General features: G+C 51.2%; 1 protein-coding gene across 1 annotated transcript in view; it reads right to left on the bottom strand.

Moving 5' to 3' along the window:
• The window catches only part of QRICH2 (glutamine rich 2), a 42635-nt gene extending 30841 nt beyond the window's left edge, over positions 1–11794 (bottom strand). The window contains exons 1-4 of the mRNA XM_007959855.1: positions 11042–11794; positions 10597–10689; positions 8059–8139; positions 7611–7721 (exon numbers count right to left, since the gene is read on the bottom strand). Coding sequence (XP_007958046.1) covers positions 7611–7721; positions 8059–8139; positions 10597–10689; positions 11042–11794 — 1038 coding nt within the window. The remainder of the gene's footprint in view (positions 1–7610; positions 7722–8058; positions 8140–10596; positions 10690–11041) is intronic.
• Between the last annotated feature and the right edge of the window lie 2576 nt (positions 11795–14370).

The raw sequence follows: 14370 nt of genomic DNA, 5'->3' as shown, positions 1-14370 counted from the left end.
ATTAAAAAATGGGCAGAAGACATGAATAGACACTTCACCAAGGAGGATATTCAGATGGCCAACAAACATATGAAGAAATGCTCATGATCATTAGCCAGTAGAGAGATGCAAATCAAAACAACAATGAGATACCATCTTGCCCCAGCACTAGTATCAAAGTTCAACAAGACAGAAAATAACAAATGCTGGCAAGGATGCGGAGAGATTGGGACTCTCTTACACTGCTGGTGGGACTGTAAAATGGTACAACCACTGTAAAAGCAGTATGGCGATTCCTTAAAAAGTTGGAAATAGAAATACCATTTGACCCAGCCATTCCATTACTAGGTATATATCCTAAAGAAGTAAGAGCCAGGACAAGAACAGACATATGCACATCCATGTTTATCACAGCACTGTTTACAACAGCCAAAAGATGGAAACAACCTAGGTGTCCATCAACTGAACAATGGATAACCAAACTATGGTACATACACACAATGGAATATTATGCAACCCTAAAGAATAATGTAGCATCTGCAAAACACTGAATAACATGCATGAACTTGGAGGACATTATGCTGAGTGAAATAAGTCAATCACAAAGGACAAATATTGTATTAGTCCGTTATTGTAAAAGTCAAGGAACGGTTTACATATGGAAGGAAATTTTCTTTTTTGGTTACCAGGGGTGGGAGGGGAGGGGAGGGGAGGCTGTTAGATAGATAGAGATAAGTATTGATTTGGGTGAAGAGAAGGACAATGTACCAAATGTGAGTGATCAACATGGTGGCATTGAGGAAAAGGAAGACATAGAGAGGTACATGGGAGGTACAGACAGCAATGATGAACCCTTTTGCACATACAGTACAGTGTTGTCAGTGAAGGCAAGCATGGATATACGGGTGGATAGATGGGTGGACAGGCTGAAATATTAGATATGTCTATGAAGCAGGGAGTGTACCAAGGCCATGTTTGGCAGCCAATGGCCCTATAAGTGTATTTGTATGTTCTGTAAGAATTCCCAGGGGTATAGTAGAGCTGATAAGGGACAAGGTTGTAGTCACTTCTTGATCACAGCCAGCTACCCAAAGGGAGTGAGTAGTTGAACCTGTGGGCTCGGGGCCATAGTCGCAGGGGACATCAAGCTCAACTGGCATAACATAGTACACAAAACATTGTTCCACCTCCTACTTTGGTGAGTAGTGACTGGGATCTTAAAAGCTTGCAAGCAGCCATCTAGATACAACGATGGGTCTCTCCTCGTTCAGAGAAAAGAAGAATGAAGAAAACCTAAGATTCATGGAAACAATTAGTCCTTGTGACCAGTACACCATGCGATGCTCAGCCTATATGACTATGAGACCAGAAAAACTAGATGGTGCCTGAGTACCACTGTCAAAAACTCAAGGGGGAATCTATGGAAGAGATCCTGGATAGAGAGGGAGAACAATGTGGAACAAAACTCAAAATCATTTGGGAAAAAAAGGGGGGCAGGTTTGCTGGTCCTATAGAGCCTGGTGGAATCACTGAGACTATGGTCCCTAGCTGTCCTTCAGGTCTGGAATTGAACCCACACCTGTGGCTTCCAGCCAAACAAAAGACAGGCATATGAGTTGAACATTTACCTGAAGTGGATACATTCCTTGGAGAGAACAATCATGGGAGAAAGAAGGGCTGCTTATGCACAGGGAGACAGCTCAGGGGGCAGGAGTGCATGGAGGGATGGACACAGGGAAGAGGTAACTATCAGGAGGAAGTGGGAGGGGAGCTGCTGCATTGGGGTAAAGTGTAATCAATGTCATGAAACAACGAGTGTGTGTGAACTGCTGTATGGAAAGTGAATTTGCTCTGTGAACTTTCACACGAATCACAATTAAAAAAAATAATAAATACGACTGGGGAAGACCTGCCTCCTCCAAGTGGAGTCTGTCATCATAATGCGGATGGAGTAAAGCCTTCAGAACCTTCATTAGCTGATGGAGCATGACTCAAAATGGGAAGAAACAGCTGCAAACATCCATTAGGAGACTGGAAGTTCAAATTCAAGGTGCCAGCTTTAGGGAAAGCCTTTCTCTGTGTGTCAGCTCCGAGGAAGGTCCTTGTCTGTTCAGCATGTTTCCTGGCTCCTTGGAGACCCCCATGTGGCTTGGCGTCACTCTCCCTCCGCACCCCCTCTCTGTCTGCTTGCTTATTTAATCTCTTTTGTAGATCAGAAGAGACTGACTTAAGATGCAACCTACACAACTACTGCCTGATGAACATAACAGTCAACCAATTCCCAAAGAGGATTATAACCACAGGAATAAAACCAAACCAAACTCACTGTCCTTGAATCTACTCCCACTCATAGTGTCCCCCCTTGGGTTTCCAAGGCTGTAAATTTTTACAGAAGCAGACTGCCTTGTCTTTCTCCTGCAGAGCAGCTGGTGGGTTCAAACCTTCTGGTTAGCAGCTGAATGTCTTAACCACTACACTACCAGAGCTCCTTAAAGGTTAGGATTTACAACACATGTTTTGGAGAGACACAATTTATTCTATAACTGGGACCATTATTCAGTCCCCCACAGTGAGTACATTGAGCTCATGGCTTGCAGAACAAACACTTGGCAATCTTGGGAAAACATACAACAGCTACAGAGGTAAGGGGGAAAGAGGGGCCCCAGAAAAGTTGGGACCGCTTTCATGAATGGCGTTGACTGAGACCTGTGTTCTTGCTGAGGATACAGAAACGGAAAATACCAAACGCCCACACTGATCTCCTCACAGAATCCATGTTCTCGAATCAACTTCTAAAGGTCTAACTAATTAACCCACAGCTACACAGTCCCCTTCCTGGGAGGAAAACCTAGAACTAGAAGCACCCCTCTTTTGCCTTGCCTCTTACAGCCTACACCTCCAAATCAAGTATGTGGAGGTCACAGATGTCAGTCACTCAACACCCGACACCTTCTGAGATCATCACTCTCAAAGAACTTTCTACATGTACCACATGTTCTTCCATGTTCCAGCAAGTCTAAGATGGTATCATCTGCAAATGCATCAACGGGAAAGAAAAAACACCACCAATTAATTATAAAACACCATCAACTCTAAGACACATCCTCATCCTTATTTCAGAGATGTTAAAATGTGAAAGAAAAAGAAAGAAAGAGAGAGACGTTCATTTTAGAATCAAGAATAAGATATTCGGAGGCAGTATGTATTTCTTTATTTTACTTTTATTCTTGTTGCTCAGAATACACACAGGAGAACACACATCAATTCAACAGCTGCTACCTGTACATTTCAGTGCCAGTGATCACATCCTTGAAACTGTACAACCACCCTCAGCTCCTTTCCCTAATCCCTCTTCTATTACCATAAACTCACCACCCCCCGGGCCCTAAGAATCTCCCAGCTACTTTGCCGATTTGGCTGACACGCCTTCCTTCTAAGGCCCCGTTACCTGTCATCCTGTTACTCTGTGAGCTCCTGGGGCAGTCAGTGCCTCCTCCTGAGCCCACACTTCCTCTCCTTACTGCCTTCACTGAAGTCCCTGACCTTGTATTTCCGTGCCTCAGCACAACACCAAATTCTTATTTCTATTTCCCTGGAGACATGCCATGAGGTCAGACTTACTCTGCCCAGCTAGTTAAAGTCAGGTTAAATCTTGCTAAGCCCTTCCTAAACTGCACTACTACTAGCCTTTGGGTCATGAAGTAAAAGATCTCCAACTAGTCATCACCTTAGCTTTGCCACAAGCAATCAGAGAAATCAATAATTCCCATCAGAGCTATTTGAAGACCCCAATTTCCACTTGGATCCATGATCAACGCCCCCGAAGCAACAGTCGAGAAATCAAAGTATTGCACTGGGCAAATCCACTTCAGAAGATTTCTTTAAAGTGTCAAAGAGCTAAGATGTCTCTTTGAAGACTAAGATGCCTCTGACCCAAAGCCATGGTATTTTCAACAGCATCACGTGCATGTGAAAACTAAACAATGAATAAGGAAGATCAAAGAGGAGTCAATGCCTTTGAATGGTGTTGGCAAAGAATATTAAAAAAGAAACCACGGACTCAAAAGAACGAGCAAATTTGTATCAGAGAAAGTACAGTTGGAATGTTCCTTAGAAGCGAGAATGGCCAGACCTGGTCTCACGTTTGATCATGTGGCCAAAAGGAACCAACTCTGAGAAGGTGAAGTTTGTGTCACACTTTTTGCCCTGTCAGGATCCGTCTACAGTGACGAGCATGTTCAGCAGTGGTAGTTCTGGTCTCAGTAGAGGAGGCCATGGTTCACAGAGACATTTAGTCCTGTCATCTGGTTCCTTCTCTGATGTGGCAGTCTGCTTCCGTAAAGATTAACTCATTGCTGTCAAGTGGATTCTGCTCATAGCGACCCTACTGGGTGGAGAACTGTCCCACAGCGTTCCTAAGACGGTAAATCCTTACGGAGGCAGGCCACCACATCTTTCTTCCACAGAGCTGCTGGTGGGTTCAAACCGCCAACTCTCAGCAGCTGAGCGCTAACCCACTGCACCACCAGAGCTCCTCCCGAAGCCCATGTTGTTGGGTGCTGTCGAGTTGATTCCGAGCATGTACCAAGCCCGTTGTTGTTGTTGTTATTTGCCATCGAGTCAGCCCCGACTCATAGCGACCCCTCCTTGGGTTTCCGAGGCAGTATCACTACGGAAGTAGGATTGCCCAACCTTCCTTCCGAGGAGTGGCTGGTGGGTTTGAACCGCCAGCCTTCTGGTTAGCAGTCAAGTGCCTTAGGCACTATGCTACCAGAGCTCCTACCAAGCCCATAGTTGATCTTAAAAACATCCAGTCTCTCATAGGCCTGTCTAATCTTTAGCTGCAAGGTGATCATCACAGGTGGGTTGTTTCTAGATTTGAAGGGTATCTAGGGCCCAGGGTCTCTGGGGCTCCCGCAGTCTCTGGCAGACCAGTAAGTCTGGTCTTTTGTATTATTTTAATATCTGTTCTCCTGCTTCATCCAAGGCCTGCTACTGCAGGTGACCCTGACCAGAGCTGCCACTGTGGGCTCTGACCAGGGGAGGCCATGGCTCATGTGGTCCCTTAGTTCTTTGGACTAGTTTTCTCCTTGAGTCTTTAGTTTTCTTCACTCTTCTTTGCTCCAAATGGGAGAGACCAATAGCTGTGTCTTGGATGGATGCTCACAGGCTTTTAGGACCCCAGTTACTACCGACCAAGGTAAAACCTAGAACATTCTTCGCAGATTATGTTATGCCCATTGACCTAGACATCTTCCAAGGACTATGGTCCTAAGTCCTGAAGTCCAGTGATTCAGTCCTTCAGTGTGGTTCGGTCACAGCTAAGAAGTTTTCACACCTTTAGGCCCTATGTGCTCTACTACATACATGGCTATAGTTCCAACACAGACAAATACATATGTAGAAATACCCTCTGCCTATGGGGAAGAAGTAGGAAGACAGCTGTCACATTGTAGAGAATTGCAGTCAATGTCATGAGACAAAATGTGTACAAACTGCTGTATGGAAAATGAATTTGCTTTGTAAACTTTCACCCCAATCATAATAAAAACAAACCAACAAACAAAAAGAATAAAAAGAGCTACTAGATCCTTAAAAAAAAATACTTTTGGCCAAACCTATATATATATGTGTGTGTGTGTGTATAAATATATACATACGTACATATATATGTATATATTTATATATCTGAGGACCCTCGGAAGGAAGATGGGGCAATCTACTTCCGTAGTGATACTGCCTCAGAAACCCAAGGAGAGGTCGCTATGAGTCGGTCCAACTCAACGGCACATAACAACAACATATCTGAGGACAGGCATCAAATTCAGCAACAGCCTCAGAGACTGGCAGGGTGCCTTCGGCACCCAGATAATGTTTACCAAAGCATTTCTGGTTGTCCAAACTGTGAAGCGTTTGCCTGCTCACTGGAAGGCTGGTGGTGTAGACCCACCCAGTGGCTCCATGGAAGAAAGATGTGATGATCTCCTTCTGCTAAGATTACAGCCTGGGAAACCCTACGGGCCAAAGACCTAGGGAAGAAGACACTCTACAGACTAATAGTCTGTGAACCACGGCTGATCTACCCTGAGACCAGAAGTACTAGATGGTGCCCAGCCAGTGCTACTGACTGCTCTGACCAGGGTCACAGTAGATGGACCCTGACAGAAGGGGAGACAGATGTGGAACAGGACTCAGATTCTTAAAAAAATACAGATCTACCGGACCACTTGAGACTAGAGGACTCCCCTAGACTATCACCCAAGATTTTCTTTAAGCCTTCAACCAAATATCCCTTGAGGTCACCTGTTGGCTAAATAACAGACTGACTGCTAGGGCAGTGAGCTCCTTCCAGAAACCATCCCTATGAGCCAAATGGTCAGAAATTGCTCCAAAGCAACGATGAGAAGGTAAGGAGGCCGGGAAACCAGAACTCTGGAAACGGCACCACCAGAACAGTCAATGAGAGCGTGACACGCAGTGGAAACAGAATCAACGTCACCGAATAACCTGCAAACACTGTAAAATGGGAACCTAATTTGCTGTGTAAACTCTCACCTTCAACACAACAAAGCATTGTTGGAAAAAGAAAATCCTGTGGGCAGGTCTGCTCTGTGACACCCGGCTGCTAAACAAGCGGACGGCAGCCAACAATGCGTGCTGCTCCCCGGATGGCCACATGGTGGCGCCCACAGCCCCACTCCCTTCAGCCTGACGATCTGTATTTGTGTGATGCTGTCTGACTAACCCAGTCCCACAAAGCGAGGAAGAAGGCTGCTCTTCTTCCTCCTTGAGGGCCATCTGGAAACACTCAGGTTGATTTTATCCAGATGAAGGCAGGCTGAGGATTAGAATACAGTTTGGCCATCCTGTGTACAGCCTCAGGACAGACAGACGCAGGTCTGCGACTTAGCAAAGGGCCCTAAAGGTGGTTGGTCACCCTGTGCACCATCGTGAAGGGACCAATGCATTCCAGGGCAGACTGCAAAGGCCGTGGGCAAAGCTGCAGAAGGACATTAAAGCTGCATTCGGCACCGTTGCTCACCCTACAGGTTGGCCAAGCTCAAAACACTGGGTGCTGACACAGAGCCGGTGGGAGGCTGTTCTGCAAGCAGGCTCTCTCCCATGTGGCTGGTGGAGTCACAAACAAAGCATCCACAGAAGGCAATCTGGCAAGAGCTAGTGACATCACAAATACACGCTGCGCTCTAGGAACTGATTTCATGAGTATGTTCACACCGGTGGACCTTATGGTGGGGGCACTGTCTGTTACAAGATGGAGGAAAACATTAAGAATATCCATCGAAGGACCTTGTGAGTCTGTGAAACAAATTACGGACACCCATATACGGGAATACCACGCTGTTGTGAAGACGCCCTGGTGGCGCGTCATTAAAGCGCTCAGCTGCCAACTCAAAGTTGGCGGTCTGAACCTACCAGCTGCCGTGTGGGAGACAGACATGGCTCCGGTTCCATAAAAATGGCCACTTAGGAAACCCTATGGGGCAGCTCTCCTGAGTCACATGGGATCTCTAGGGTCAAAATCAACCTGATGGCAACTGGTACACCCCTGAGAAGGGAAGAGGTTTGGGGGACCCCACTCGAGACCCCTGCCTGGGCCCTGGTTTGCGTACCACTTGAGAAGCCTTCCAGCCGTCAGTGATGGCCTGTTCCAGCTCTTCCCAAGTGACCATGGTGACGTCCTCTCCAATAGGAATCAGACTCAACTTCCGGTCCACTTGGTTCTGACAAGACAGACACACACCACACCCCCAGCCCCTAGTTTAATCCTGGGAAGTTTGAGGGAGACCTGGGGCTCTCAGTATCGGGTCAGGCTTCCACAGCCGCAGCCGCAGGGGAAGCCACGGTGGCCTGCCCTCAGCTCCCCCCGGGCCGCAGGTGGAGTGTTGGGCATGGTTGGGATTTCCCTCAACCCAGCACAGCGCCCCGGAGGCAGAGAGCACACTGCCCCCCTGGAGGAGATGCAGCCAGCCGAGCGGGAGGTGCTCCTGAGAGAGGCTGGGCTGGGGCTACCGTCCTTCCCTGCCCCTTCCAGGGCCCTTTCCAGAGGGCGGCCATTACCATGAAGCTCTCCCGTTCTTGGTTCTGCTTCTCCAGTAGCTCGACGCGCTTCTCAAGATCCTTCTGGAAGAAGAGTTCAGAGGCAGAGGATCAAAGCACCTCAAAGCACCTCCTCCTTTTATTTACACACATTCACACACACACACACTCTCACACATGGTCACACAGGCTCACACACAAACACATGTTCACACACACACACGGTCACACGTGCTCACACACATGGTCTCACACACACTCACATGGCCACACATGCTCTCACACACACTCATACACACACATGGTCACACACACATGGCCACACATGGTCACACACATGGTCTCACACACACTCACACACAAACACAGAGTCACACATGGTCACACACACACGGTCACATGCTCTCACACACACATGGTCACACATGGTCACACACAAACACAGTCACACATGGCCACACACACACGGTCACACATGCTCTCTCACACACACATGCTCACACATGCTCACACAGTCACACATGGTCACACAGTCACACATGCTCTCACATACACACAGTCACATATGCTCATACACAGATGGTCACACATACACACACGGCCATACATGGTCACATATGCTCACACACACAGTCACACATGCAGACACATGCTCACACACTTGCTCACACATGGTCACACTGCTCCCACACACATACACATACATGGTCACACACACACACAGCCACACGTGGTCACACACACACACACATGGTCACACATGCTCTCTCACACACACATGGTCACACATGGTCATACACACTCACACATATACAGACACACATGGTCACACATGCTCACACACAGTCACTCATGGTCACACACACACATGGTCACACATGCTCTCACACACACACATGGTCACACATGCTCTCACACACACACATGGTCACACACACATAGTCTCACATGGTCACACACATGGTCACACATGCTCACACAGACTCACACACATGGTCACACATGCTCACACACACTCACACATGGTCACACACAGTCACACATGCTCTCACACACACATGGTCACACATGCTCACACACATACACACACAGTCACACATGCTCTCACACACAGATGGTCACACATACACACACATGGTCACACGTGGTCACACACACACATGGCCACACATGCTCACACACATGGTCACACATGCTCACACATTCATATACGTGTGCATACATACACATTCACACACATGTGCACATACACATTAACACACAAATGCTCACACATTTCCACAAGTACCTGCACTCACACATGTGCACACTCACCCATTCACACTCACACACTCACACCTACCCACTTGACACACACGTGTGTGCATGTGTACATGCTGGCCCAGTGCAGGGGAGAAGAGGACAAGGAGGCCTGTGGCCTGTAGGGCAGTGGGCGTAGAAAGCTGGTCGGCAAAGCCAGGCCCTTAGTCGTGTCAGCCAGTCAGCCCAGAGGAAGGGAACTGCGGTGGGCTGGGGTGGTCCCGGAGGCAGCGTGCCCAGAGTGAGTGCTAACCCAGGGCAGGAATCCTGGTCCTGGGCTTCATGCCACCCTCCCACGAACGAGACCCTGTGGCACCGTGGCATGAGGCCACCCTCAGTCCTCAAGGAACAAGAGTCTAGGGGCACCTCAAAATCCGCACTGTGTACAAAGGGAACCTCTCGACAGCCCACAGCTTTGGAAAAGGAGAAGGATGGTGGCACAACGTGAGGAAGCTACTTGGCGCCACTGACATGTACACACAGAGACTGTTGCCATGGGGCATTTATGTCATCATTTTCACTTTGTTAAAAAAAAGGACCAAAGAAAATTGATGAAAGCGAAGCTGCTCCTTATCACTTCTGCAACCCACAGGGCGCAAGGTAAGACGAGCCTCTCTTCTGCAAACAAGTCGGCACACTTTCAAGTCTGCAGAGAAAAGCGGTGGTGTTTCCCAGAGAGTTCCTGCTGGGTCCCCAGGTCTGGGGTGGCGGCCACGGGCCGCTTTCTCCTCTCTGTTCCCAGGTCTCCCTGCCACCCTCTCCCTACGGCTTTCTTCCTACATCCTCCTGCCTCTTCCTCCAACTCCAAACCCTCCACGTGAGCCTACCAGACGCTCAGGAGAACTATCTCTCCTTCTCTGTCCAGAAAGCAAAGACCCCAGGGAAGGTCTCCACCTGCCGCGGCTGCCCCACTCAGAGCGCCGGCTCCTCTCTCCTCATGGGCCGTGCGTCAGCCCTCAATACCCACCACTCTCCTTTACCTTTTGAAAAAGGGAACTTGCTCTAAGAACACTGTGACTCCGGCCTGCCATCGAGTCGGCCCCAACTCACAGCGACCCCTCCTTGAGTTTCCGAGGCAGTATCACTACGGAAGTAGACTGCCCGATCTTCCTTCTGAAGAGTGGCTGGTGGGTTTGAACCGCTAGCCTTCTGGTTAGCAGTCAAGTGCCTTAGGCACTATGCCACCAGAGCTGGGGTGGTGGGTGAGCCACATGTCAACAGGGGCGGAGGGGCCGTGGGGAGGGGTCTGGAGCCTCTCACCTGGGGCTTCAGCTCCGAGAGCTCCTGCTCCTTTTGGTGGGCTTCCTTCAGGAGCTGTACCTCCTGCATGACGTCCTGCAGCAGCCCCATGGCCTGCAAGGGAGAAGGTAGTGGGCGGGACCAGGCCGCACCAGAGACCCGTGACAGCCGCGGTGTGGGGACTAAGCTCCAGCAGTGGCTGGAGAGCAGGTTTGACCCACGGAAAAGGTAAAGGAGAGTGGTGGGTATTGAGGGCTGACGCACGGCCCATGAGGAGAGAGGAGCCGGCGCTCTGAGTGGGGCAGCTGCGGCAGGTGGAGACCTCCCCTGGGGTCTTTGCTTTCTGGACAGAGAAGGAGAGATCGTTCTCCTGAGCGTCTGGTAGGCTCACGTGGAGGGTTTGGAGTTGGAAGAAGAGGCAGGAGGATGTAGGAAGAAGCGGGTTTGAACACATCTGCCTGCTCACCTGGGTGATGCTGACTTCGGCCTTTTCACCGTCCTTCATGGCTCTCAATGTCCCGCTTTGTGACGTCTTGGACATCAGTGAGGTCACCGACTTCTCGGACATCAGTGAGGTCACCGACTTCTCGGACATCAGTGAGGTCTCCGACTTCTCCGACATCAGTGAGGTCTCCGGCTTCTCAGAAGGCTCTGAGGTCACTGACGTCCTCTTGGGCACCGGCATGGTCATTGGCTTCTTCTCCAGCTTCTTCTTGGACACCCCCTCGGGCGCCAGCTTCTTCTGGGGCGCCAGGGTGGTCATTGCCTTCTCGGGCCCCTGGGTGGGGGTCACTGTCCTCTCCCCCAGCCACTCCCGGAGGTCGGGCCCCAGCCCAGCAGCGGTGAGGTTTTGCACGTGCCAGACCACGCCCTCCACCTGGGCCTCCACGGTCTTGAGCTGCTTGTGCAGGCCCTGGACCTGCCCCCCCAGCTCCTCCACCTGGCGCTCCAGCCCCTGGGGGGACGGCCTGCTCACACTCCTCCGCCTCTCCTTGGACGCGGACAGCTGCGGAGCGCTGGCGGAGGGCCGGGGGGTCCCGTGGTACCGGAGCTGCTCCGCGGCCTGGGACTGGAAGTCGATCTGGGTCTCGTGGAGGTTGAGGCTTTTGAGCATGGCCACGATGAGTGAGTGGAGGGCGGTGAAGTTGACGGCGCCCACCTCGGGGGTGCCGATGGCCAGGTCGGCCAGCTCCAGGAGGGAGACGGGGCTGGCGGCCATGGCCGGCGGGGACGTGCGCCCTCGGGGGAGCGGTCAGCGCCCGCGCGGGGAGAGGCGGCCGGCCACTCACTGGGGCCCTGCGCCGGGAACAGTCACGGCACGGAGCCGGCCTGGGAGCCGCGTCCGCGGGGGCAGGGTCTGGGGACAGCGACCCTCCGCGCCGAGCCCTGGCCTCCCGCTGCTGCCGGCTGCGGACGTTTGGAACGCGGGCGCCCGGTTCGCTCCGGTTGGGGGCGCCCTATGCGCGCGCCCCCAGGATTCCGCGTGAGAACGCGCCCCGCCCCCAGAAAGCTCCGCCAGAGCGAAGCCCCAAAACTCAAAAGGGGAGCCTTCGCACTGGGATCCGGAGAAGCCTTGTCCAGGCCCCAAGGGCCGCTAATTTTTCGGTAGCCGCCCCCAGACCGGCACCATGGGGCTGGGCCAAGGCTTTGCTTGGGGCCATCAGCTTTGGGGTAGGCCTCGCGAAACTCAGACTGATCTTCAACCATCCGCTTGAGCTAGAAAAGGCTGATGGCTTGCTCACCCTTGCGGGACCACCAGGGATGCTTAACTTTAAGGGGTCTCATACCCACATCCCACCCACTGCCATGGAATGGATTCCGACTCACAGGGACCCTGTAGGACAGGGTAGAGTTTCCCCACAGGGTTTTCGAGGCTGTCATCTTGACAGATGCAGACTGCTTCATCTTTCTTCTGACCCAGTGAGATTGAACCACCGACCTTTTCATTAGCAGCCAAATGTTTTAACCAATGCACCACCAGAGCTCCTGAAGGGGCCCCATGGCGGCTGTGAATCCTTGGTGTCGAGAGATTTCCATTCCTGAGCGCAGCACAGATATCCAAGGAATGCGGTCCTGAGGGCTGGGCCCTTTGGGGACAGTCCCCCTGTCATTTTGATCAATCAAATGGCAGGCCAACTTGGAAAAGACCGCTCACCACCCGGGCAGCTCCAATTAGCCACTGACGCCAGAGCTTTTCTGTGGCTACCAACCTCATTCATCTCCAAACAGGCTTGTCAGGCTGGGTCAGGCCAGGCCCAGACAGGCCAGGCGCCAGGTTTCCACTCATTGCAGGGCTGAACTTCCAGGTCCCCTTCACAGTGGAGGCCTAGCTCCTCCCAAATCCTGCTTCTGCCTGGAAACCTGTAAATGAAACCGCATGGGCCTGTACGTGCATTAGAGCTACTTAAAGACTCTGTTTAACTTTCCAAATTCCTCCTGTTTAACTTTCCAAATTCAGCCTTACCGTTTGTCAGAGTTGGTTCTATTTCATCAACACCCCCAGAACGAAACAACAGCTTAAGCTCATTAGACTGAACCCAGCCCCAAGAATGGAGAGTGCTGTCTGCTGGGAGCAGCCTTGTTCCCATAGGCTCCGTCAGGGGAGCCGCCGAAGGCTTCTTCACCAGCCCCTGCACACGGCAGGCCCTCCCACGGCTGTTGGTGTCACCCAGAGAATGAGGTCCTCGTGGTCTTCCATGCACTTTAGTGAGCGTATGGCCAGCATCATGAAGTCAAACCCTTGGGGCTGTGTATCAGCTGCAGTGCAGGTGACCGTGAGTGGGCTGGATCAGAGGGTCTGCAACTCCAAGTTCAGCAACTTTGTGGAAAAAACAGTAGCAGCCCCCGTACTGTGCTAGCTCCGAGCAGGAGAGCTCCTTGAGTCCTGCCATTCCACTTCCATATTCCCGAGGTCTTAGTACTGGCCAGGCACACACTAAAACCCAAAACCCAACTTACTGCCATCAAGTCAATTACCACTCATAGCGACTGCCACTCGGTTTCTGAAGTGGTAAATATTTACGGAAATAGATTGCCAGTCTTCCCTCTGCAGAGCAGCTGGTGGGTTTGAACCGCCAACCTTCTGGTTAGAAGTCAAATACCTTAGACCCTGTGCTACCAGACCTCCTGAGGCACATGCTAGGACTCACCACATATCCACGGTCAAGGCAGCAGACCCACGCCAGGCAATACTGCGTGCGTGAAGCGTGTCTGAAAGTCTGCTCTAAGAGAGATGGTGTATGAACAGCAGTAACTGGAGGCAGCAGGGCTTTGAGTTGAAAAAGACCTCCAATTTCAGTTCCCAGTTGTCCTTTTGACAGCTGATGACACGGCTCAAAGGACTCATCCTCTGCCTGGTGCCTCAGCAGTGGCAGGCCCTCCACGCCCACCATGTTTGTTAGCCAGAGGGAGACTAACTGTACGTGAGGCCTGGATTACAAGCGGGGAATTTTTCTTGTCACTGGCTGAGGGGATGTAAAGGGGACTGCCCTGCAAAGAATACAATCCTACAACCGGTCCTCCTCTCAAAGCCAACACACAATTCCACTCGTTTGCCAGCAGACATTCCTACATGAAGTCCTGGCTTAGGTCAGACCACAAGGAGAGCTTGTCTGTGCAGCAGGGGCCTGGTGGTGCAGTGGCTAAAGCATTCAGCCACAAATCAAAAGGTTGGCGCTTTGACCCCACCAGCCACTCCACGGAGATGCGCCAGCTAGCTTCCATTAAGATTTGACAGCCTTGGAAACCCTGGGGGGAAGCTCCACTCTGTCCTCTAGGGGCGCTGTGGGTCAGAAT

This window comes from Orycteropus afer, unplaced genomic scaffold (genome assembly GCF_000298275.1).
Source record: "Orycteropus afer afer isolate SDZICR_OR568_19922 unplaced genomic scaffold, OryAfe1.0 scaffold00018, whole genome shotgun sequence".
NCBI classification, from domain to species: Eukaryota; Metazoa; Chordata; class Mammalia; order Tubulidentata; family Orycteropodidae; genus Orycteropus; species Orycteropus afer.
Note: the sequence above shows the minus strand (reverse complement) of the source record. Positions and strands in the feature narration are given on the sequence as shown.